General features: G+C 44.2%; 1 protein-coding gene across 3 annotated transcripts in view; it reads left to right on the forward strand.

The window, feature by feature from the left end:
• The window catches only part of ppfia2 (PTPRF interacting protein alpha 2), a 572,863-nt gene that overhangs the window by 430,052 nt on the left and 117,032 nt on the right, over positions 1-25,779 (forward strand). For all 3 annotated transcript variants that reach the window (XM_068051210.1, XM_068051211.1, XM_068051212.1), the window contains one exon: positions 6,152-6,214. In XM_068051210.1, coding sequence (XP_067907311.1) covers positions 6,152-6,214 — 63 coding nt within the window. The remainder of the gene's footprint in view (positions 1-6,151; positions 6,215-25,779) is intronic.

A 25,779-nucleotide genomic window follows, 5' to 3' on the forward strand; every position in this document is an offset into this window, starting at 1 on the left:
GATGGAGGAACCCAACACATCAATGCAAAAGACAGGGCTGAAGGATTTGTAACCATCTACAGCCAGAAGTGCCAAGTGGATGATCCATCTCAGCCTCCTCCTGAAGTCCCCAACCTTAAGCCAATTCAATTCACTCCACGTGATATCAAGAAATGACTAAAGGCACTAGACTGCAAAGGTTATGCCGTGAAAACATTCCGGCAATAGTATTGAAGACTTGTGCTCCAGAACCGGCCGTGCCCCTAGCCAAGCTGTTTCCGTACAGCTACAACACTGACATCTACTGGACAACGTGAAAAATTGCCCACGTATGTCCTGTGCACAAAAAGCAGGACTAATCCAACCGGGCCAATTACCGCCCCATCAGTCTACTCTCAATAATCAGCAAAGTGATGGAAGGTGTCGTCGACAGTGCTATCAAGTGGCACTTACTCAGCAATAACCTGCTCATTTATGTTCAGTCTGGGTTCTGCCAGGACCACTCAGCTCCTGACCACATTACAGCCTTGGTCCAAACATGGACAAAAGAGCTGAACTCAAGAGGTGAGGTGAGAGTGACTGCCTTCAGCATCAATGAGCCCGAGTAAAACTGAAGTCAATGGGAATCAGGGGGAAAATTCTCCACTGGTTGGAGTCATATCTGGCACAAAGGAAGATAGTTGTGGTTGTTGGAGGTCAGTCATCTCAGTCCCAGGACATCACTGCAGGATTTTCTCAGGTTAGTGTCCTAAGCCCAACCATCTTCAGCTGCTTCATCAATGACCTTCCCTCCATCACAAGGTCAGAAGTGGGGATGTTCACTGGTGATTGCACAATGTTCAGTACCATTCACAACTCCTCAGATGCAGAAGCAGTCCATGTCCCGTATGCAACGAGACCTAGACAACATTAAGGCTTGGGCTGATAAGTGGCAAATAATATTCGCGCCACACAAGTGCCAGGCAATGACCATCTCCAACAAGAGAGAATCTAACCATCTCCTCTTGACATTTAATGGCATAACCATCACTGAATCCCCCACTATCAACATCCTGGAGGTTACCATTGGCGAGAAACTGAACTGAACCAGCCATATAAATACTGTGGCTACAAGAGCAGGTCAGAGACTGGGAATTCTAAAGCGAGTAACTCACCTCCAGACTCTCCAAAGCCTGTCCACCATCTACAAGGCACAAGTTAGGAGATGGAACACTCTCCACCTGCCTGGATGAGTGTGACTCCAACATCACTCCAGAAGCTCAACACCATCCAGGACAAAGCAGCCTGCTTGTTTGGCACCCCATCCACCACCTTCCACATTCACTCCATCCACCACTGATGCACAGTGGCAGCTGTGTGTGCCATCTACAAGATGCACTGCAGCAACTCACCAAGGCTCCTTCGATAGCACCTTCCAAACCCACGACTCTACCACCTAGAAGGACAAAGGCTGCAGACACATGTGAACACCACCACCTGCAAGTTCCCCTCCAATCCATACACCACCCAGACTTGGACCTATATCGCTGTTCCTTCACTGTTTCTGGATAAAACTCCTGAAACTCCCCTCCTAATAGCACTGTGGGTCTACCTGTACTGCATGGACTGCAGCAGTTCAAGAAGGCAGCTTACCATCACCTCTTCAAGGGAAATTAGGAATGGGCAATAAATGCTGGCCTATCCAGTGACTGCCCACATCCCGTGAAAGAATTAATTTTTAAAAAAGTCTCTCCACCATTTACAACTGCAAGCTGATCTAGATGTGCGGGATAGAATTCGGCCTATGTTTGACAAATGATGATTAACTATGAAAAATATAGTATCATGTACTTCAGCAGATCAAATGATAAACATAGACACACCTTATAGGGAATGGAATTAAATCCAGTGATGAAAGAAAGAAATCTGGGTGTTTTAATACATAAAGGTCTAAAGGTCCATGACCAATGCTGTTAAGCTATAGCTAAAGCAAACAAGATTCTCAAGCATATTGACAGGTCAACTCACTATGAAACAAAGCATACCATTTTGTCATTGTACAAGTCCCTTGTTAAACGTCAGAATACTTTGTCCAGTTTTGGTCTCCTCACATCGTGAGGGATTTTGAGGTTTTGATCACAGCAGGGTGCACACCTTAGTTACCCAGATAGGTTCAACAAGTTGGGTGTCTTTACTTTCAAACAATGTAGACTTAGGGATGAATTGATAGAGATTTATAAAATAAAGGGATCAGACTGTATTTAGGTAGACCAAATATTTCAACTGAATAGGTTAAAGAGGCCATGGGTCATGTTTAGAAGTTATCTAAAGACAGAATTAGAATGGATGTTAGGGAGTTCTTCTTTTCCCAGAGAATAGCAGAACAGGTTGCTGGCTTGAATGTTGATTCGCTGTATTCTTTCATGCAACAGCTGGACCTGTTTCTGGCTGGAGCGGAGATCACCTCGTACAAGAATTAGGTGTGCTATAATGTAAATCAAGACCAATGCGATCTCCTGGACTAGTTTTGAGCACCTTAAAGGTCAGAGAGGGATTTTCCAGTTTTTTTTTCCCTAATCTGCCTTAGTTTGTTATTTGTTCTTTTCCTCTTGCAAAAGATTACATGGCTCTGGTTTGGTGGGGAGTGTATATATTTGCATAATGCATTACAGCTCTGTGGGACAGGCTGTATGGACCAATAGGTCTTTTCCTTTCTGTCATTTTTATATGGCCGTGTGTTCTACAAGGTCAAGTCAGGAGTATGATGGAATGCTCAACACCATTAGGACATAGCAGTTCTGTTGATCAGCACTCCTGCAACTGCACTGAATATCTACCTCCTCCATCTGTGCTCCACAGTGGTTGCATTATCTACGATCTACAGGATGCAATTCATTAAGTTATTTAAACAGCCTTCCTTTGCAAACCCTATCACTGAGAAAGACAAAACAAGAGTTGTGAGAACACAATCACATCCAAGTTCCTCTCCAACTCACACACCATCCCGACTTGGACAAAAATTGCTTTGTCTTCATTATCAATGATGCTAACTCAATTCTGGGAGCATCATTGCACCATGTATTGCAGTGGTTCAAGGACAAACAACAGGTCAAAGGAGAAATCCCACCACCGCCTTCTCATGGCAGCTAAGGATGGGCAATAAGCATAGCCTTGCCAATTCCACCCGCATCCTGAAAATAAATTTTAAAAATGAATAATCTAGTCCTGGGGAGAGGGTGGCGTAGTGGTAATGTCACTGAGCTAGTAATCCAGAGGCCCATGCTAATGCCCTGGGGACATAGGTTCAAATCCCACCATGGCAGCTGGTGGAATTCAATTAATTAATAAATCTGGAATTGAAACTAGTCGCAGTAATGGTGCCCTGAAACTATCACGGATTGTTGTAAAAACCCATCTGATTTACTAATGTCCTTTAGGGAAGGAAATCTGCTGTCTTTACCTGGTTTGGCCTACATGTGACTCCAGACCCACAGCAATGTGGCTGGCTGTCTGCCTAGCAAACCAACCAGTTGTCAAGGGCAATTGGGGATGGGCAACAAATGCTGGAGTGATGCCTATATCCCACGAAAGAATAATAAAAAATAATGTTCCAGCCCTCAAGTATCTCACCTTATTGAACTCCCCTTGATTTGGAGAGATAAGCAAATTCTAATCTTTTTTCCATTGCTATTTATGGTTCTTGCAGTACTTGCCAAACGATGCAAGCATGCAAATTGAGCATGCCAGAATATTTCAATTCTTCTATCAATGCTGCCTGCTGCTCAGCATGTACTTGACATGTTCCTGCATCCTGAAAGTGATATTGTAGCTGATTGGTTCTCAACTCTTAATTGATGTTAATGCTAACTTTATTCAGCATGACTGCCAACAGGTAAGTCTTATTCAAAAAAAAATGGTGAGACCGTGAAACAGAAACAAGAAGTGAAACCTTTGGAGCACAATGTGAAGCCCCAATAAATTCTGAGAGTCATATTGAAAGACTGCATTTTGGATGTTGAGGTTGTAGAAAAAAAATTAGGTTCTCCAAGTTCAGATTTTGACTTCAAGTAATACATGTAAATGGGAAAGCTTGTAATGCTGCAATGACACTTTAGTATACTATCAAATAAACAGTTATACATTCATGTGACATTCATCACTCCACTGCTTTAGTGGTGGGAGACATTTTACATGAAAACATCAAGTATCCATATGCTGGTACACTACAGCATAATTTTTAGTGTCTAGAATCACAGAAGATTAAAGCCATTTGGCACGTAAAGTTTTTCTCCCCATGACCTACCTAATCTAATGTCACTCTCCTGTTCACGTCCCCTTTAACTATCTGTGCTGTTTGATGTGTGATATCCCATTTGCCATCCTCCAATACTCTGACACAATTTTCCTTTCCAGAGAACTTTGCAAAATTATAGTCACAGCTTCCACCATTTCTTTCGTAACCTATGCAACTTCATACCTGAATGCAACTTAAAGACTAAGGTTAAAAACATAAGAAAACAAGGGAAAAATGAATTTTGATAACAGAAAAGTGTTTAAAATAAATTGATAAAGGTAATCAATGATAAATTAAAGGAAAACAAAGCAAACAGAAGGAGCAGGTCATGTGATAATTTTAGTTGATCCTAAGAAATGTTCTAAATTCTGCTAATCCTCTGTTTTTAACTAACTTTATTATAAATTAACTTTCTCTGCATAGATTTTGATGGAGTCAGCATGTCACTTTGTCTGCTACCTGCCAACACTAAGGAAATTCACTCAAGTTCTCCACTCACCTTTAAAAATGTAACACATTGTTTAGTGAATCCATCTTTATCGACTCTGTTGAGCATTACTGAATCGTCTTATCTTTTAAAACAAAAAGATAAATCTCATTGAATGAACACTTGTTTCAGAATCATACAAAAATAATCTTTACTGAATGCTCTTCTTGCCTTTAACAAAATACAATGGGCTGGATTTCGGCGGCGAGCTCAAGAAATGGTGGGCCGGACGCCAAAAAGCCACCGTGATCTCACACACGGCGGCTCATTTAAATAGCCGGGGCGGCCCATGTCCCCCCAATCTTGTGGAGGGGCAGGCTGTCTGTCTTTGGAATTGGGGCAGCTGCCTGTGCACAGGTGCTGGTGCCATTTTTAAAGGGCAGTCAGCCCTGCTGTTCAATTTGAATTTTTAAAGATACACCCTCTCCAAAATTTATTATATAAATTTCTAACGCCCTTTTCCCACCCCCTCATAACAATTACATTCACTATTTGCCCTTTCCTCCACCAAAACATTTATGTTTTAAATCTGACCTTCCCCCACAGATTGCACAGAGTTTAAAGTTCACCCCTTCCCATAATCCCCTGCACCCATTATGTTTGTTTAACCCCGTCACCCATCACACTGAAAATCTTAACTCTTCCCCCCTCCCCACTAGTGTCACTCCAGCTTTCCCCGGATGGGGGAATTAAAGGCACGGGAGTGCCAGCTGCTGTGTCAAAGATTGCGGCGGGCCTGGAAGATTGAACATAAGTTCATTTAAATTTATGCATGGCATTAATTTAAATATTGAAATCCAGGTCCCATCGCCCACCGGTGGGGAGTGCTGCCATGGAGCCTCGCCGCCCCCGGGCCGATGGGGCTGGGCCCTCCCGGTGTCAGCCTCCGTGGCTGACCACTGATGGCCCCATCTTTTGGTCCCCGCCTCGGAGCCCAACGTCGAGGGTTTGGGAAAATCCAACCCAATATTAATTTTCACTACATGCTCTCCCCTTGCCTTTTCTAAAAAGATGAAAGGAAACAAAAATTGTGTAAATGGCCAAACTAAAGTCTAAAGATTGGAAACAAAGGCTACTCAGGTGTAAATACTCCTTCTTAGCAAATTCTATTTAAACCACTAATGGCATGATATGCTAGCATGTAACAATCCCAGTAGATCTCATGATTGTAAACAGTAAGTACCATATTTTAAATAGTTCAGCAAGAATAGAGAATAAGTTCATTGGTGTCCCTCAAGATGTGAAACCATAATGCATTGGAGAGAGAAATATTTTGACAAAGCATTCAAGAGCTGCTTTAGAAAGTTAGTATATTGTAACTAGTGAGGTCCTTAATGTACAAATCCTATCAACAAATTTAACATTATTGTTTGATCAAACTTGTCATTGTGGCTTATGTTTCATTATTTTAGAACATGTTGATACAAGAATCTGAACTGTTAAGAAAACAACTAGAAGAGTCTCTTCATGATAAGGTAACATTATTAACATAATACATGATAACATGATGTAGAAACACTTCTTGATTGCATATAATTGATATGCTGAAGCTTTGGAGGTACCTTATTAATGTAAAATAATGATTTTTAACATTATGAGAATAAATAAAGAACTTGCGGAAAGACTCAAGTGTGCATTTGCAGAGCTTCTTTGTCTCTGAGCTCAACACCACCTGCAATAAGCTTCGGCTAGCAGTGCAACTTGGGTTGGTTGGTTGGTTGGTTGCACATTGCACTGATATCATAGCAACCTAAGGGAATGGAGATATTGGCAATGTTTAGCAACATTGTAAGCTGGATCCAGCTATGAATTTTGAGATGTAATATGATAAGGTATGGTAAAAAGTAAATGGACAAAAACTTCTAGCATTACAGTTTAATGCTAATTTTACAATGTATATGATTCATTTGTTCATCACATTGCTCATTATCGTGTTTAGGATTGATATAAAGAAATAACTCTTGGCTTAGGTACTAAAAGAATTGGATACAACTACTCATTTACAGTGTGTGTGTAGTATAATTATTTGTAATGTCAGTCGAATTTCTCTCATGCAACTGTTTTAAAGTCTCATCAGATGTTTTAAAGTCTCATCAGATAATTTAAACAGAAACCTTTTTGTCTGCTGAGATAAAATTCCTTCAGGTACTTTGTTTCAAGTAGTTGCAAACGTTATATTCAGAAGTTATCTTGGTACTGTACCAGATTATATGTGATAAGTGAGACTGAATGGCAGGGGAGTAGATGAAGTATGTGTGAGTGGGTTAGAGTGAAGACATTCCAGTTAATTCTAACAGATTTCTATGGAAAGTGTGGAATACAAAGAAGAGCATCTTGAAGAAAATATTTTTTCATATAAACTAGACAGGCTATTTAATGCAGGATCTGACATATTTATGGGAGAGTTAGGATACTGAATATGGGAGATTTAGGGTGCTAGAATGATTTCTACCTACATCACAGAAAAGACTGTTCAGTCCAACTGGTCTGTGTTAGTGTTTATACTTCACATGAGATTCTTTCCACTCTAATTATCTATTCCCACTCTGCTTCTGTATCCCTCTATTCCCTTCTCCCTCATGTATGCATCAAGCCTCCCCTTAAATGCATCAATGCTATTTGCTTTAACTCTTCCATGTGATAGTAAGGTCTGCATTCTCCCTGCTCTCGGTGTAAAGAAATTCCTCCTAAATTCTGTATTTGATCGGCGAGTGCTATCTTGTATTTATGCCCACTTGGTCTGGATTTATTCACAAGTGGAAACAGTTTCTCCACAATCACATATCAGACCCTTTCGTAATTTTGAAGACCTCTATCAGGTCTCCTCTTCGTCTCTTTTCCAGAGAAAAGAGCTCCAGTTTGCTCAATCTTACCTGATAGTTAGAACCTCTCAATTCTGGTAACATCCTTGTAAGTCTTCTGCACTTTCTCCAGTGCTTCAATGTTTTTTCTGTACGATGGTGAACAGAACTTAACACAGTACTCCAAATGTGGTTGAACCAAACTTCTATATAAATTCAGCATTACCTTCCCCCTTTTGTATTCTATTCCTTTAGAAATGAACCATGTACTTCCTTTGCATTCATTGTGATCGAATTAGCTTGTGTTGCTATTTTTACGATTTATGTAACTGTATTCCCAGATTTCTTTGCTCTTCTACTTCATGTAGTTTACCTTCCAAGGAATAAGTGGCCTCATTATTCCTTCCACCAAAATAAACCCCTTCATACTTCACACTTGCTTATATTGTTTTTTTTGCCATTTATCCACCCACTTTGCAAGCTTATTTATATCTTTCTATATTTTGGTGCAGCCCCTCAAATTTCTATGTCCAAGTCATTTATGTATTTAGTGAACAACTGTGGTCCCAGCAAGGATGCCTACAAGACACATTTCCCACTTTCTGTCAGTCCAAGGAAATTCCCTTAACTTCTACATTCTGTTTTGTAGTAATGTTTCAATCCATTCTCCTGTCTGGTCCCTGACTCCACACACCCTGACAATTGTCATACGTCCCTTATGTGATATCTCAGGAAGGTCTTCTGAAAGTCTATGTATACTGCATCCACTGCATTGCCCTTGTCTACTTTTTCTGCTGCATCTTCAGGAATTCTATATGGTTGGTTAACCAAGATCCTGATAGGAATCCATGTTGACTATTTTCTATTATATTCTCTGTTGCTAGATTTTTTTTAAATCTTATCTTTTAGCAAAGATTCTAGTATCTTTCTTGCCACTGGCGTTAAACCAACTGATTTATAGTTCCCTAGATTTGTTCAATCTCCATTTGTGAAGTTTGGAATTACATTTGCTGCTTGTCAGTTCTTTGGCATTATTTGCTTTTCTATTAAATTTTTATATATTGATACAATGGTCGAGAAATCACACTGCAATAAAAACAAGAAATGCTGGAAATACTCAGCAGGTCTGGCAGCATCTGTGGAGAGAGAAGCAGAGTTAATGTTTCAGGTCAGTGACCCTTCATCAGAACTGACAAATATTAGACATGTAAAAGGTTTTAAGCAAATAAAGCGGGAGTGGGGCAAGAGATAGCAAAAGAGGTGTTGATAGGACAAGGTCACAGAGAATAACTGACCAAAAGGTCATGGAACAAAGGCAAACAGTATGTTAATGATGTGGTGAAAGACAAAGCATTAGTACAGAGAGGGTGTCAATTGACTGTAAAATGAACAGCCCTGGCTCCAAGCACAAACATATGAGAAAATCAGTGAGTAGGCACAGTAGAAAGAAACTAAACAAGCTAAAATAAAATAAACAAATAAAAAAGAAAAACTAAGTAAAAATAAAAATGGGGGCCCGTCATGCTCTGAAATTATTGAACTCAATGTTCAGTCCGGCAGGCTGCAGCGTGCCTAATCGGTAAATGAGTTGCTGTTCCTCGGCTTGCGTTGATGTTTGCTGGAACAATGCAGAAATCCCAGGACAGAGATGTGAGCATGAGAGCAGGGGTGAGTGTTGAAATGGCCAACAACCGGAAGCCCGGGGTCATGCTTACGGACTGAGCGGAGGTATTCCGCAAAGCGGTCACCCAGTCAGCGTTTAGTATCCCCAGTGTAGAGGAGACCACATTGTGAGCAGTGAATACAGTACACTAAATTGAAAAAAGTACAAGTAAATTGCTGCTTCACCTGAAAGGAGTGTTTAGGGCCATGGATAGTGAGGAGAGAGGAGGTACATGGGCAGGTTTTACACCTCCTGCGATTGCAGGGGAAGATGTCGTGGGAAGGGGACAAGGGGGTAGGGGTAATGGAGGAGTGGATGAGGGTTTCGTGGAGGGAATGATCCCTTCGGAATGCTGACAGGGGAAGGGAGGGGAAGATGCATTTGGTAGTGGAATCACGCTGGATGTGGCGAAATGGCGGAGGATGATCCTTTGGATGTGGAGGCTGGTGGGGTGGAAAGTGAGGACAAGGGGAACCCTGTTGCGGTTCTGGGAGGGAGGGGAAAGGGGTGATGGTAGAGGTGCCGGAAATGGGCTGGACACGGTTAAGGGCCCTGTCACCCATAGTGGGGGAGAGTCCTCGGTTGAGGAAAAAGGAAGACATATCATATGTTTGCATTTTTTTTGCTCTGAGTTCCTTTAGAGCTCCAAAATGGAGTCCGCGGCATGCATACACACTTTTGGGGTAAATCGTGTCAGCTGCCATATTGATGAGGCGTTGGCATGCCTGCACTGAATGGCCCCTGGAAGTATGCAGGACGTGCAGGTCATGACATCAATCAGCATACAATGCTGATTTGATGCCAGCGGTGCCATTTTGGCTCCAGCTAATTAGATTTAGAATTAGAATTAGAACATTACAGCGCAGTACAGGCCCTTCGGCCATCGATGTTGCGCCGACCTGTGAAACCATCTGACCTAAACTATTCCATTTTCATCCATATGTCTATGCAATGACCACTTAAATGCCCTTAAAGTTGGCGAATCTACTACTGCTGCAGGCAGGGCGTTCCACGCCCTTACTACTCTCTGAGTAAAGAAACTACCTCTCACATCTGTCCTATATCTATCACCCCTCAACTTGAAGCTATGTCCCCTCGTGTTTGCCATCACCATCCGAGGAAAAAGACGCTCACTATCCACCCTATCTAACCCTCTGATTATCTTATATGTCTCTATTAAGTCACCTCTCCTCCTCCTTCTCTCCAACGAAAACAACCTCAAGTCCCTCAGCCTTTCCTCGTAAGACCTTCCCTCCATACCAGGCAACATCCTAGTAAATCTCCTCTGCACCCTTTCCATAGCTTCCACATCCTTCCTATAATGCGGTGACCAGAACTGCACGCAATACTCCAGGTGCGGTCTCACCAGAGTTTTGTACAGCTGCAGCATGACCTCGTGGCTCCGAAACTCGATCCCCCTACTAATAAAAGCTAACACACCATATGCCTTCTTAACAGCCCTATTAACCTGGGTAGCAACCTTCAGGGATTTATGCACCTGGACACCAAGATCTCTCTGTTCATCTACACTACCAAGAATCTTCCCATTAGCCCAGTACTCTGCATTGCTGTTACTCCTTCCAAAGTGAATCACCTCACACTTTTCCGCATTAAACTCCATTTGCCATCTCTCAGCCCAGCTCTGCAGCCTATCTATGTCCCTCTGTACCCTACAACATCCTTCGGCACTATCCACAACTCCACCGACCTTAGTGTCATCTGCAAATTTACTAACCCACCCTTCTACACCCTCTTCCAGTGTGGCCACCAGCAGTGGCCCCAAAACAGATCCTTGCGGTACACCACTAGTAACTAAACTCCAGGATGAACATTTGCCATCAACCACCACCCTCTGTCTTCTTTTAGCTAGCCAATTTCTGATCCAAAGCTCTAAATCACCTTCAACCCCATACTTCTGTATTTTCTGCAATAGCCTACCGTGGGGAACCTTATCAAACGCCTTACTGAAATCCATATACACCACATCCACTGCTTTACCCGCACCCACCTGTTTGGTCACCTTCTCGAAAAACTCAATAAGGTTTGTGAGGCACGACCTACCCGTCACAAAACCGTGCTGACTATCTCTAATGAACTTATTCTTTTCAAGATGATTATAAATCCTGTCTCTTGTAACCTTTTCCAACATTTTACCCACAACCGAAGTAAGGCTCACAGGTCTATAATTACCAGGGCTGCCTCTACTCCCCTTCTTGAACAAGGGGACAACATTTGCAATCCTCCAGTCTTCCGGCACTATTCCTGTCGACAATGACGACATAAAGATCAAGGACAAAGGCTCTGCAATCTCCTCCCTAGCTTCCCAGAGAATCCTAGGATAAATCCCATCTGGCCCAGGGGACTTATCTATTTTCACACTTTCCAAAATTGCTAACACCTCCTCCTTGTGAACCTCAATCCCATCTAGCCTAGTAGCCTGAATCTCAGTATTCTCCTCAACAACATTTTCTTTCTCTACTGTAAATACTGACGCAAAATATTCATTTAACACTTCCCCTATCTCCTCTGATTCCACACACAACTTCCCACTACTATCCTTGATTGGCCCTAATCTAACTCTAATCATTCTTTTATTCCTGATATACCGATAGAAAGCCTTAGGGTTTTCCCTGATCCTATCCGCCAATGACTTCTCGTGTCCTCTCCTTGCTCTTCTTAGCTCTCCCTTTAGATCCTTCCTGGCTAGCTTGTAACTCTCAAGCGCCCTAACTGAGCCTTCACGTCTCATCCTAACATAAGCCTTCTTCTTCCTCTTGACAAGCGCTTCAACTTCTTTAGTAAACCACGGCTCCCTCGCTCGACAACTTCCTCCCTGCCTCACAGGTACATACTTATCAAGGACACACAGTAGCTGCTCCTTGAATAAGCTCCACATTTCGATTGTTCCCATCCCCTGCAGTTTCCTTCCCCATCCTACGCATCCTAAATCTTGCCTAATCGCATCATAATTTCCTTTCCCCTAGCTATAATTTTTGCCCTGCGGTATATACCTGTCCCTGCCCATCGCTAAGGTAAACCTAACCGAATTGTGATCACTATCACCAAAGTGCTCACCTACATCTAAATCTAACACCTGGCCGGGTTCATTTCCCAGTACCAAATCCAATATGGCATCGCCCCTGGTTGGCCTGTCCACATACTGTGTCAGAAAACCCTCCTGCACACACTGGACAAAAACTGACCCATCTAAAGTACTCGAACTATAGTAATTCCAGTCGATATTTGGAAAGTTAAAGTCCCCCATAACAACTACCCTGTTACTCTCGCCCCTGTCGAGAATCATCTTCGCTATCCTTTCCTCTACATCTCTGGAACTATTCGGAGGTCTATAAAAGACTCCCAACAGGGTAACCTCACCTCTCCTGTTTCTAACCTCGGCCCATACTACCTCAGTAGACGAGTCCTCAAACGTCCTTTCTGTCGCTGTAATACTTTCCTTGATTAACAATGCCACACCCCCCCCTCTTTTACCATCTTCTCTGTTCTTACTGAAACATCTAAATCCCGGAACCTGCAACATCCATTCCTGCCCCTGCTCTACCCATGTCTCCGAAATGGCCACTACATCGAGATCCCAGGCACCAACCCATGCTGCAAGCTCACCCACCTTATTCCGGATGCTCCTGGCGTTGAAGTAGACACACTTTAAACCAGGTTCTTGCTTGCCAGTGCCCTCTTGCGTCCTTGTAACCATATCCCTGACCTCACTACTCTCAACATCCTGTACACTGGCACTACAATTTAGGTTCCCATTCCCCTGCTGAATTAGTTTAAACCCCCCCGAAGAGCACTAGCAAATCTCCCCCCCCAGGATATTGGTACCCCTCTGGTTCAGGTGAAGACCATCCTGTTTGTAGAGGTCCCACCTACCCCAGAAAGAGCCCCAATTATCCAGGAAACCAAAACCCTCCCTCCTGCACCATCCCTGCAGCCACGTGTTCAACTCCTCTCTCTCCCTATTCCTCGCTTCGCTATCACGTGGCACGGGCAACAACCCAGAGATAACAACTCTGTTTGTTCTCGCTCTAAGCTTCCACCCTAGCTCCCTGAATTTCTGTCTTAAATCCCCATCTCTCTTCCTACCTATGTCGTTGGTGCCTATGTGGACCACGACTTGGGGCTGCTCCCCCTCCCCCCTAAGGAACCCAAAAACACGATCCGAGACATCACGAACCCTGGCACCTGGGAGGCAACACACCAACCGTGAGTCTCTCTCGTTCCCACAGAACCTCCTGTCTGTTCCCCTAACTATGGAGTCCCCAATGACTAATGTTCTGCTCCTCTTCCCCCTTCCCTTCTGAGCAACAGGGACAGACTCTGTGCCAGATACCCGTACCCCATTGCATTACCCCTGGTAAGTCGTCCCCCGCAACAGTATCCAAAACGGTATACCTGTTGTTGAGGGAAACGGCCACAGGGGATCCCTGCACTGCCTGCTGGTTCCCTCTCCTTCCCCTGACGGTAACCCATCTACCTACTTCTTTTACCTGAGGTGTGACTACCTCCCCATAACTCCTCTCAATAACCTCCTCCGCCTCCCGAATGATCCGAAGTTCATCCAGCTCCAGCTCCAGTTCCCTAACGCGGTTCTCGAGGAGCTGGAGTTGGGTGCACTTCCCACAGATGCAGTCAGCAGGGACACTCTTGGCGACCCTTACCTCCCACATTCTGCAGGAGGAACATGCCTTAACCTCCATTCCCACTATTCTAAATTCCCAACAAATCTACTGAAAAACCAAACAAAAAGTCAAAACTTGTTAGGTTAGCAATCCAACGGACAGAACTTCTTCAATAAAAAGCTTACCTTATCAGCACACCAGAGTCCTTTTTTTTTGGTTAGAGGAGGAGGGTGGGTGGGAGACACTACACGTGTAGTGTCTCGGGTACAGCCACCACCCAAATATATACTTTTTACTTACCCAGCAGTCCCCTGGTCCTCCGAAAACAAAAGGGAATTCACTTTTAAACTTACACTGAAATTGTAACCTCATACAGCCGAACAGTGTTCAGGACCAGCAAGGACCTGTCACCAGTGCTATTTAAAGGGATCATCAACTATTTCCAGTTAGTCGCCTGTTGATTTCTTTTGGATGTTGATTCAATTCAGCAAGTATTTGGTACTTTTTATAGTTTTTTGAAGTTACAAGAGTGTACAGGGATTTGTGTGGCAGCTGCTGAATGAGTCTTTGCTGACTTCAAGCTTTTCACATTCTATTTGCTTCCAGACGTACAAACATATGAATTAGGAACAGGAGTAAGCCATTCGGCCCCTCGAACCTGCTCCGCCATTTGATAAGATCTGATTGTGGCCTCAACTCTACTTTCCTGTCTACCTGCTGTAACCTTTGACTCCCTTGTCAATCAAGAATCTATCTAACTCAGCCTTAAAAATATTCAATGACCCTGCCTCCTCTACTGTCTGGGGAAGAGAATTCTGCAGACTAACAACACTCTGAAAGAAAAAAATTCTCCTCATCTCCGTCTTAAATGAGAGACCCCTTATGTTTAAACTGTGTCCCCTAGTTCTATTCTCTCCCATAAGGGGGAACATCCTTTCAACATCCACCCTATCAAGTCCCCTCAGGATCTTATATGTTTCAATAAGATCACCTCTCATTCTTCTAAGCGCCAATGGATACAGGCCCAACCTGTCCAACCTTTCCTCATAAGATAACCCCTACCTTCCAGGAATTAGGTGAATGAACCTTCTCTGAACTGCTTCTGCTGCAATTCTATCCTTTCTTAAGTAAGGAGACCAAAACTGGACACAATACTCCAGATGTGGTCTCACCAATGCCCTATACAACTGTAGCAAATCTTTACTTTTATATTCCATTCCCCTTGCAATAAACGACATATTCTATTTGCCTTTCTAATCTCTTGCTGTACCTGCATACTAACTTTTTAACTGCACTCGTAGGCATTCCCCTTGGAATACAGCATGACCTCCAGGCTGGAGTTGGTGATATTTGCAACATGTCACAGTTTGCCATCCACTGTTAGACAGGAGAGGTCACTGAGGCTCCCTACCCAATGAGAGCTAACTACATTTCATTCTCATCAGCGAGAAGCAGATGGAGCAAGCACATAGCTTCACTGGGATTGCAGGCTTCCCCATGGTGCAGAATGCTGTAGACTGCATCCATATTGCTTTGCAAATGCTGCAAATCAGCTCAGCCCTATCCTGGAACCAGAAAGGATTCCAGTCCCTCAAAGTCCAGCTGGTGTGTGTACATTACCAGCAAATTATGCAGGTCAATGCCTGGTATTCTGGCAGCAGTCATGATGCCTTCATTCTGCAGCAGTACACTGTGCCAGCTGCATTTGAGCCACAATGGCAGGTCAAAGAGCAGCTACTGGGTGATGAGAGCTATCTGCTGACTAGATGGCTAATGACTCCAGTGCACAACTCACACACATGTGCACAGTATGCATACAATGAAAGCCATGCTGCCACTCAAAATGTGACAGAACAGACCATTAGCGTGCTGAAACAACAGCTGGGATTTTCTGACCACTTTGGAGATGGGCTGAGAGGCAGCAGGGGTGGTACAATGGTGGCAAAAGGTTTGGGAGAGAAGCCCAATGTGGTTATGTCATGAGCGGACATTACCAGAGGTGGCCAGGCTGATGGGAGGAGGCCACGCTGGAATGTAGTGGGAAGGTAATTAAGCCTGTTAAACGGGCAATTAACTGTAATTTTACCAGCTTTTTCTCATTTTACGAGGGGCATACGGGAAAATTGGAGCTTCAGAGCCTTGCCAACTATAATGAGGCGGAGGCTGAGCAGAAGATTAGTGTTGGTTGCAGGTGGTAGCCATTGCGAAAGGTAGTGTGGCTTGGCAAGGTGTGTGATATTGAGTAAACAGCGGCAATATCAATCAGGAGCAAACACAAACTTGGCTAGCACAGCAGAGGCATTTTGATTGTGTGTCCCCTTTGACATGGCACTTGTATGTATGAAGTAAAGGGGTTGGGGGGTGGTGGTTAGAGGCCCAGAAAACTGAGTGCAGCTATTTCCAGTGGGCCTCATTCACTCAGGCTTGAGGAACATCAGAGAGGGAGGGAGCTGCAGCCACCAGGAATGGGGCAGCAACACCTGGAGAGGCATCAGGATCATAAGCCAAGAAGGGGGGGCTCAGACAAGGAGGGCGCAGAGAGGCACTTGCTCATCGATGACGCTACCCACCAGAGAACGTCTACTGTCAGAGGCTCAGCTTCCTGCAAATGTTAGAGCAGCAGTGTCGCTGAAGACTGTGCCTCTCCAGGGAGATGGTCAGTGAGCTATGTGCATGATGGAGGAGGAGCTGAGCCCTATGGGATGGGGCTTTGAAAGTCACTGTGGCGCTGAATTTCTACGCCTCAGGATCATTCCAGGGATCTTCTGGAGATACCTGTGGGACCTCCCAGTCTGTGGCTCATTGCTGCATCAAGCTGGTCACCAATGCATCTTCAAGAGGACTAGCCAAGATGTGTGCTTCTGCACTCATCCGAACAGACGGGCTGAAAGGGCCATAGGATTCGGGGCCATCACTGGATTTCCCCAGGTGCAGGCTGTCATCGAATGCATGCATGTGGCCACCAAGCTGTCCACAGACCAGGCAGCAGCCTTCATCAACAGGAAGGACTTCCACTCACTCAAGGTTTAACTGGTCTGTGACCACCGCAAACAGATCCTTCAGATCTGTGCAAGGTTCCTGGGAAGCTGCCATGATGCCTACATACAAAGGCAGTCCCAGATGCCCGACCTTTTCAGACCCCCACGTGCCTTCAAGGATGGATAGTGGATGACAAGGGCTGCCCAGCAAAGAGATGGCTACTTAACGCCTGTGAGGAACTCAAACACAGATGCAGAGGAGAAATACAACAACTGCCACAGGGCAAATTGAGCGACCATTGAGCAGTCCATAGGGCTTCTGAAGATGCAGTTCAGATGCTGGTTCCTGCAAAGGGTGTGATGGGAAGGACCACACTGAATTAGGTGATCTGGTGGGGCCCTTCAATATACCCCAGCAAGGGTTTCGCGTATTGTGGTGCTCTGCTGTGCTCTGCACGATTTGGTGCTACAGAGGGGAGAAGCTTTGAAAAATGGGGACCTTCTAGGGCGCGAGGCCTCCTCTGAGGATGAGAATATCGAGGGGAGTGGTAACCAGGCGCAACAGAACGAAGAGCCCGAGGGACACCAGGCAAGGTGCAAAATGTGCGCAGTGGAGGCTCACATAAGTCTTACTTACACAACCAGTCAATCCAATAAATCTTCTACCTTCTACAGCCCTATTGCTGTTTTCTTGCCTTCCCTTTACCATTTTCCGATCCCCTGGCCATGGGAAATGCATTGACCTCATTCATTGTGGTCCTTTCCATCACACCCTTTGTAGGAGCCAGCGAACTGTTAATGGTCCAGCAGTGTGCAAAGAAAGTAAAGGATTCTTTTTGTGGTGCACCATTTCAGAATTCATTGAAGATACACACATCAAGGTGACATGTAAGAACAAATTATAACCCCGTGAAAGCCAAGTGCAGCTTGCACCACCCCCGCCACCCCCCACCACCACACCCCGCCTGCACGGCCACACCTTCTGTTTTCAATCCTGACGTTGGGACTTTGTTGCTGCTGGTAAAATCCTGACCATGCTTCCGCTGCCTGGACCGCTTTGGAGGAGCCCTGTGATACCTGGCGGAGTAGGTGTCAAGATTCATAGGTGTCTGCTGTACGCTGCCACCATAAGGGAACAACCCTTGTCACCAACTATACTGCGATCAGCTGTGGAGCAGAAGCATGAGGAGGAGGAGAAAGAGGAAGAGGAAAGGAGAAGGGGATGTCCATGAAAAACTCATCCAAGTATGATACCTGTAATCACAACCCCAATTCCCCATTCACCGACAGCCCCACACCTTCTCTTCTCTCTGTCACTGCCCATCACAGAGTCTGCTGCTTGGCCACAATACAAAAATAAAAGCCACCACAAAATACATGTTTCAAACCAAGGTTATAAATGAAATCATGCCATCTTGCAAACAAAAATCAATAATCACCTTTGTGCTTTGCCTTATTGCCTCCCTTCCATGTGCTTTTGCCTGTCCTCATGCTTCAATGCAGTTCTACCCCAGTGGCTGCAGCACGGCTGATGGAAGGCTTCTGACTTTTAGTGGAGGAAATTGCAGATGGCCTTGGAGGATGACCTCAAGCAGTTCTGGCCTTAGAAGGCTTGATTGCGAACTATACCATTTTGGCATGGATGACAGCAGGCTGGGCTGGCTGGCAAAGTGACAGGGGTGGGAAGGCAAATGTTGTCTTACTGAGAGAAGACAGCAGGCTACTGCCGCTTGCCTGGGACTGCACCTGAGCAATCCTAATAATCTGTTAGAAGGCAGGTTATTGGACTACTGTGACACCCTGCAACCCCCTTTGCACACTAATCCACAGTCATGTTTGCAATAGTCTGAGCTTCCATGGCAGAAAGCTGCCTTTACATGACAGGAGTCTGAGTTTCCACTTCAGCACTTGGACACTGGATGGCTGCTGATTGTGCTGCAATGGAAGATGTGACCCCAGCCATCGGACAGTGGATCGTAGTTGGGTCCACAAGTATGCGAATGGTGTTGGCTATCACTTGCATGCTGGAAAGGATGGGCTCCAAGCTCTGCACAAAGTCCTGTGCCAAGTTGGTGCTGGACTCATTCATACTCTTCAACATTGAGTGATTAGGATTAGGCATGAGGGTATTGTTAGTTTTGATGGTTTCAGCCCTGTCACTGGCCATAGCCTCAGCAATGTGCACCCCAATAATGGCCAGCACCATCTCCTCCATGGGGGCTAGGACATATTGGTACACCTGTTACCTGCCTCTTGTTAGCTCCTGCTGCAAAAGGTTGTGCTCCACCTTATCCTGCAAGAGAGAGAGAAATATGTCAGTGACTATCATGCAATCTGTTTGGGTGATGTGGTTGAATTTCTGGCAGTTTGTGCAATCTGTGAGGTGTGCGTCTGAGGCTTGCAGCAGTGCTAAGTGTGTGAGGGTGAGGTGAAGCATGTGAATGCCAGGTTTAGTCCTGATTGATAGAGATTGTTGGTAGGTGAGTGATGGGAGTGTGTGAATTGGGGAGTGCCTGAGGCTGGTGGTGCAGTTGGTAATATGGCACTTGAACATTCATTCACTGACTTTGACCATTCGTGAGGTCATTGAACTTCTTGTGGCACTGCACCTGAGTCCTTGAGGCTTGGCCTCTGGCATTGACCTTCATGGTTATCTGCTCCCACTGCCTTCTGAGCGTGTGGCTGGACGGCCCGCTTTCCACCTGCAAATACAGGACATCCCTCCTTGTTTCCACCTTCTCCATCAAGGCCTTCAGTGCAGCATCCAAAAATCTTAGAGCCCACTCTCTCCCATGTTGTGCCATTGTTCACTATTTCCTGGGTCAGAGTCATCTCCTGATCGGCTGCCAGCACCTGCTCCCGCCAAGATGCACTTTCCCTTTTAGACCTGCTGGCTAGCTTTAATCTGTGCATTCTGTCTTTAAGTGGTTAGCCTCTCACAGTATTGACCCCTACTGATGCATCCAGCCAATCAACAGTGTGTTAGCTGTTGTATTGCCTACATTGCAATGAAAGGGCTTGGGATAATTGCGTATCACAATCTTGTGGCTATTTTCCAGTGCAATCGAATTCAACCCTCATGAGCTCCATTCTTTCTGTCTTCACAATTGTAATATCCCTTTTGACTTCTTCTACTGCCATTGTCATTTCTTCTTTGATAGTTTCTTCAGTGAAAACTGAGGCAAAGTATCTGTTAAATTTCCCAGCTATTTTAGTATTATCTCCTGTGAGTTTATCTTGCTCATCTGAATGTCCCCATCTTAATTCTTTTGTTATTTATGTGCCTATAGAGTAATTTACTATTTCTTTAAATATATATTTTTATTTCATATTTTATTTTGCCTTCCAAATTCTCTTTTTAACCTTTGTCCTAAGCTCGTCATGTTCTCTTTTGTCTTTTTCTCCTTTATTTTTATGTACTTTGCAAATGCCATTTTCTTTCGATTCAATTTTACCCAATCCACCACCTTAAACATTTGCTCCCTCCTCCACCAGCACATTGTGGCTGCAGTGTGTACCGTCTACAAGATGCACTACAGCAACTCGTCAAGGCACCTTCAACAGCACCTTCCAAATCCATGATTTCAATCACCTAGAAGAACAAGGACAGTAGGTGCATGGGAACACCACCATTTGCAAGTTCCCTTCCAAGTCACACACCATCTTGACTTGGAAATATACCATCACCTCTGGATCAAAATCCTGGAACTCTCTCCCTAACAGCATTGTGGGAGTTCCTTCACCACACAGACTGCAGTGTTTCAAGAAGGCAGCTTACCATCACCCTCTCAAGGCAATAAATACAGGCCTTGCCAGTGACGTACACATCCCATGAATAAATTAAAAAATGCCTCTTCATTTATCCATGGCACCTCATTATTGGCAGTTCCAATTTATAGTGAAATATGTTTCTCCTGAACTCTATTCATCTCCCCTTCAAATATTGTCCACTGTCCTACCTCTTTGACTCTCAATATTTTTCTCCACTTTGCCTTCCTTAGCTACAACCTCATTCTCTGATGGCAGGCTTTTTCCAATCTTTTTTTTTGTCTTCGCGCTATCTTTACCTCCCTCAATCATTATCTTATACCTTATGTTGTGAAAGCCCGAGGATCATGGCCTACAACACTTACCAGACAGGATCTGCAGAAGGAACACAGAGTGGGGAGCAGTTAAATAAAGCCCGAGGATCGCAGCCTACAACACTTACCTTCCGGGAGAGCAGCGGACAGGAGTCCAGGCATGTCTGAGTTTGGAAAAGAAGAGAACAGTGATATCGCAGGAAAGCTGTAAGATTATTGGTTGGTGAGTAACTGCAGTTAGGGAGTATATGTAAATAGGTGGGTTAGTACATTACTGTCAGGGTGCATGTGTAAATAGCTACAAATTAGAAAAAAAAAACTGAGAATTAAAATTTATGTAACTACCTTATAGTTAATTAAGGCACACAAGCAGAAGGGAACAGCTGGTGAGTCTACTGTTCTGTTTTATTTTAAAGCAGTAAGGTTTATTACTGAGCTTATTACTACTATTGGTAACATTTTAGCATTGGTAGGGTATAATAATAGTGGTAAGGTAGATTCGTTTTGCTAAGTGGACATCACAGGGAAACAGGTAGGTGATTGACTGGGTGAGACAACAGAGCTACAAACAGTGTGAGAGGGGAGAGAGAGTGGCAAGACACAAGGCGCTGGTCAGTGAGTATCTGGTTGGTATTTTCTTACTTTCTTATTTTCTTTTTTCTGTTGATTTTATTTTTCTGTACCATTTAAGTCTATCTACTAAGCAGAAGCTAAAATACCAGTAGTCAGTAGGGGTTACCAGTTTGTTTGTTCTATTTATAACCATATTATTGTGTTTATTTAACTTCCAATTTTTAGTGCAGTAAATAAATAATTCAAGGCATGGTAGGGCTGCTCATACCTGTTGAATACACATCCTGTGCCATGTGGGGACTCCAGGACAGTACCTAGAGAACTACATGTGCATTGTGCCACAGAATGCAAAAAAACTACAGTGCCGAAATTTGGAACTCGAGGAGCAGCTGAGGTGCATTTGCGAGGATGAGAGATACATGGATAGAACGTTTCAGGAGATAGTCACCCCACAGCTTAAGGGAGCGCAGACAGAGAGGGACTGGGTGGCTGCCAAATAGACAAGAAGGACAAAGCAGGTAGTGCAGGAGTCCCCGGAGGGCATCTCACCTTCTAACCGGTATTCAGTTCTGAGTACCGATGGGAGAGAGAGTTCCTCTGAAGAATGCACCAAGAGTCATGGCCATAATACTATGCGTGGCTCAGCCATGCAGGGAAGGAGGAGAAAAGTCAGGAGAGCAGTAGTGGTGGGAGATTCTATAGTTAGGGAAACAGACAGGCATTTCTGTGGTCACAGACGTGATTTCAGGATGGTATATTGTCTCCCTGGTGCAAGGGTCATGGATTTCACCAAGCGGCTACGGAGCATTCTGGAGGGCGAAGGTGCACAGCCAGAGGTCGTGCTCCACATTGATGCCAACAACATAGAAAAAGGGATGAGTTCCTGCAGGTTTCGGGAATTAGGAAAGTAATTAGTAAGCAGGACCTCAAAGGTAGTAATCTCCGGATTACTCCCATGGCCACATGCCTGTGAGTATAGAAATAGGAGAATATACCAGATGAAAGCTTGGCTGGAGAGATGATGCAGGAGGGAGGCTTCAGATTTCTGGGACAATGGTATCGGTTCTGGGGAAGGTGGGACCTGTACAAGCCAGGCGGTCTGCACCCGAACAAGACTGGGTGAAATATCCTTGCAGGAAGATTTGCTAGTGCTGTTGGGGATGTTTTAAACTAGATTGGCAGGGGGATGAGAACCTGAGGGCAATTTCAGATAGGACAAATTCAGAGCAGGGAGCCGGAGGCAGAAAATTAGCAAGTGGCTCTGAAAGACAGAAGAAACAAAGGTTAAAAAGTGTGCAGCACAGGAATTTGGCAGTGTTAAAAGGTATTTATTTAAATGCAAGGAGTATAGCAAATAAAGCTGATGTGCTGCTGGCACAGATAGACACATGGCAACATGATAGCGTTGCTATAACGGAAACTTGGCTTAAAGAGGGACAAAAATGGCAGCTCAACATCCCTGGATCTAGAGTTTTCAGGCAGGATAGAGAGGGGGATAAAAAAGGAGAGGATGTAGCATTCATTATTGGTTAAGGATAACAGCTGTGAGAAGGGATGATATGCAAAATGAATCATCAAATGAGGCCATATGGGTTGAACTCAGAAATAAAAAGGGGGCAGCCACACTATTAGTGTACTATAGACCCCCAAATAGTGAGAGGGAGATAGAGGAACAAATATGTCGGCAAATTTCTGAGTGCAAAAACAATAGGGCAATAATAGTTGGGGATTTCAACTACCCTAATGTCAACTGGGATACAAACAGTGTGAAGAGCACAGAGGCCACAAGATTCTTGAACTGCATTCAAGAGAACTTTTTTAGCCAGTACGTAACAAGCCCAATGAGAGAGGGTGCAATTCTAGATTTAGTCTTCGGAACTGAAGCTGGGCAAGTGGATGAAGTAGCAGTGGGTGACCATTTTGGAGATAGTGACCATAGTATAGTTAGTTTTAGCATAATCATGGAAAAGGACAAAGATAGAACAGGAATAAAAGTTCTAAATTGTGGAAGGCAAATTTTACGAAGCTGAGAGGTGACTTGACAAAAGTGGACTGGATACAACTACTTGAAGGAAAATCAGTGGTAAACCAGTAGAAGGCATTCAAAAGCGAGATTCGACAGGCACAATGTAGACATGGCCCCACAAAGAAAAAGGGTGGTACTGACAAATCTAGAGCCCCCTGGTTATCTAGAAGCATACAGTGAAAGATAAAGCAGAAAAAGAAAGCTTATGACAGTCACAAAAAACGTAATACTTTAGAAAGGCTAGAGGAGTACAGGAAGTGCAGGGGTGAAGTAACAAAGGAAATTAGGAAAGCAAAGAGAGGACATGAAAAATTATTGGCAGGTAAAATCAAGGAAAACCCAAATATGTTTTATCAGTACATTAAGAAAAAGAGGATAACTAAGGAAAGGGTAGGGCCTATCAGAGATGTACAAGGGAACTTATGTGTGGATGCAGAAGATTTGGGCAGGGTTCTTAATGAGTTTTTTGTCCCTATCTTCACAAAGGAGAGGGATGATGCAGACATTGTATTAAAGGAGGAGGAGTGTGAAATATTAGATACGATAAGCATAATGAAAGAGGAAGTATGAGAGGGTCTGACATCTTTAAAAGTGGAAAAATCACCAGGGCCGGATGGATTGTATCCCAGGCTGTTAAAGGAAGCCAGGAAAAAAATAGTAGATGCTCTGAGGATCATCTTCAAATCCTCACTAGATACAGGCAAGGTACCAGAGGAATGGAGGTCTGCAAACTTTGTACCATTGTTTAAAAAGTGTGCGTGCGATAGACCAAATAATAATTATAGGCCTGTCAGTCTGACCTTGGTGGTGGGCAAATTATTAGAATTAATTCTGAGAGATAGGATAAACTGCCACTTAGAAAAGCATGGATTAATCAGGGATAGTCAGCATGGTTTTTTTAAGGGAAGATCGTATCTTACTAACTTAATTGAATTTTTTGAGGAAGTAACAAGGAGGATTGATGAGGTTAGAGCAATGGATGTGGTCTACATGGATTTTAGTAAGGCATTTGGCAAGGTCCCACATGGCAGACTGTTCAGAAAAGTAAAAGCCGATGGGATACAGGGGAATGTGACTCGTTGGATCCAAAATTGGCTCGGTGACAGGAAACAAAGGGTAATGGTCGATGGATGACTTTGTGAATGGAAGACAGTTTCCAGTGGCATTCCACAGGGCGCAGTGTTGGGTCCCTTGCTGTTTGTGGTATATATTAATGATTTGGACTTAAATGTGGGAGGCATGATCGGGAAATTTGCAGATGACATAAAAATTGTCCGTGTAGTTTATAGTGAAGAGGATTGCTGTAAACTCCAGAATGATATCAATGGTTTGGTTGAGTGGGCAGAAAAGTGGCAAATGGAATTCCATCCGGAGAAGTGTTAGGTAATGCATTTGGGGAGGGCAAACAAAGCAAGAGAATGCACAATAAATGGGAGGATATTGAGAGGGGTAGAAGAAGTGAGAGACCTTGGATCTTGGAGTGCATGTCTACAGGTCCCTGAAGGTGGCAGGACAGGTAGATAGTGTGGTGAAGAAGGCATATAGAATGCTTTCCTTTATTGGCCGAAGTATAGAATACAAAAACAGGGATGTAATGCTGGAACTGTATAAAATGCTGGTTAGGCCACAGCAGGAGTATTGCGTACAGTTCTGATCACCACATTACAGTAAGGACGTAATTGCTCTGGAGAGAATACAGAGGAGATTTACAAGAATGTGGCCAGGACTTGAAAGTTGAAGCTATGAGGGAAGATTGGATAGGCTAGGGTTGTTTTCCTTAGGACAGAGGAGGCTGAGGGGTGACTTAATTGAGGTGTACAGAATTATGAGGGGCCTAGGTAGAGTAGACAGGAAGGACCTGCTTCCCCTAGCAGAGAGATCAATTACCAGGGGGAACAGATTTAAGGTGATTGGTAGAAGGATTAGAGGGGGCATGATGAAAAACTTTTTCACCCAGAAGGTGGTGGGTGTCTGGAATTCACTGCCCGGATCAGTGGTGGAGGCAGAACCTCTCAACTCATTTAAAAGGTACCTGGACCTGCACCTGAAGTGCAGTACCCTGCAAGGCTACAGATCAGGTGCTGGAAGGTGGGATTAGATTGGGGCAGCTAGTTTTTTTTTCAGCCGGCACAGACACGATGGGCTGAATGGCCTCCTTCTGTGCCGTAACTTTTCTATGGTTCTATCACTACTTCCTCAATGCTCTCCCACACTTCCTGCTATTTTCTGCTCCATTTCATTTCCCATTACTAGGTTTAGCAGTGCTTCCACCTTTAT

Source organism: Heterodontus francisci, chromosome 18 (genome assembly GCF_036365525.1).
Source record: "Heterodontus francisci isolate sHetFra1 chromosome 18, sHetFra1.hap1, whole genome shotgun sequence".
Taxonomy (NCBI): domain Eukaryota; kingdom Metazoa; phylum Chordata; class Chondrichthyes; order Heterodontiformes; family Heterodontidae; genus Heterodontus; species Heterodontus francisci.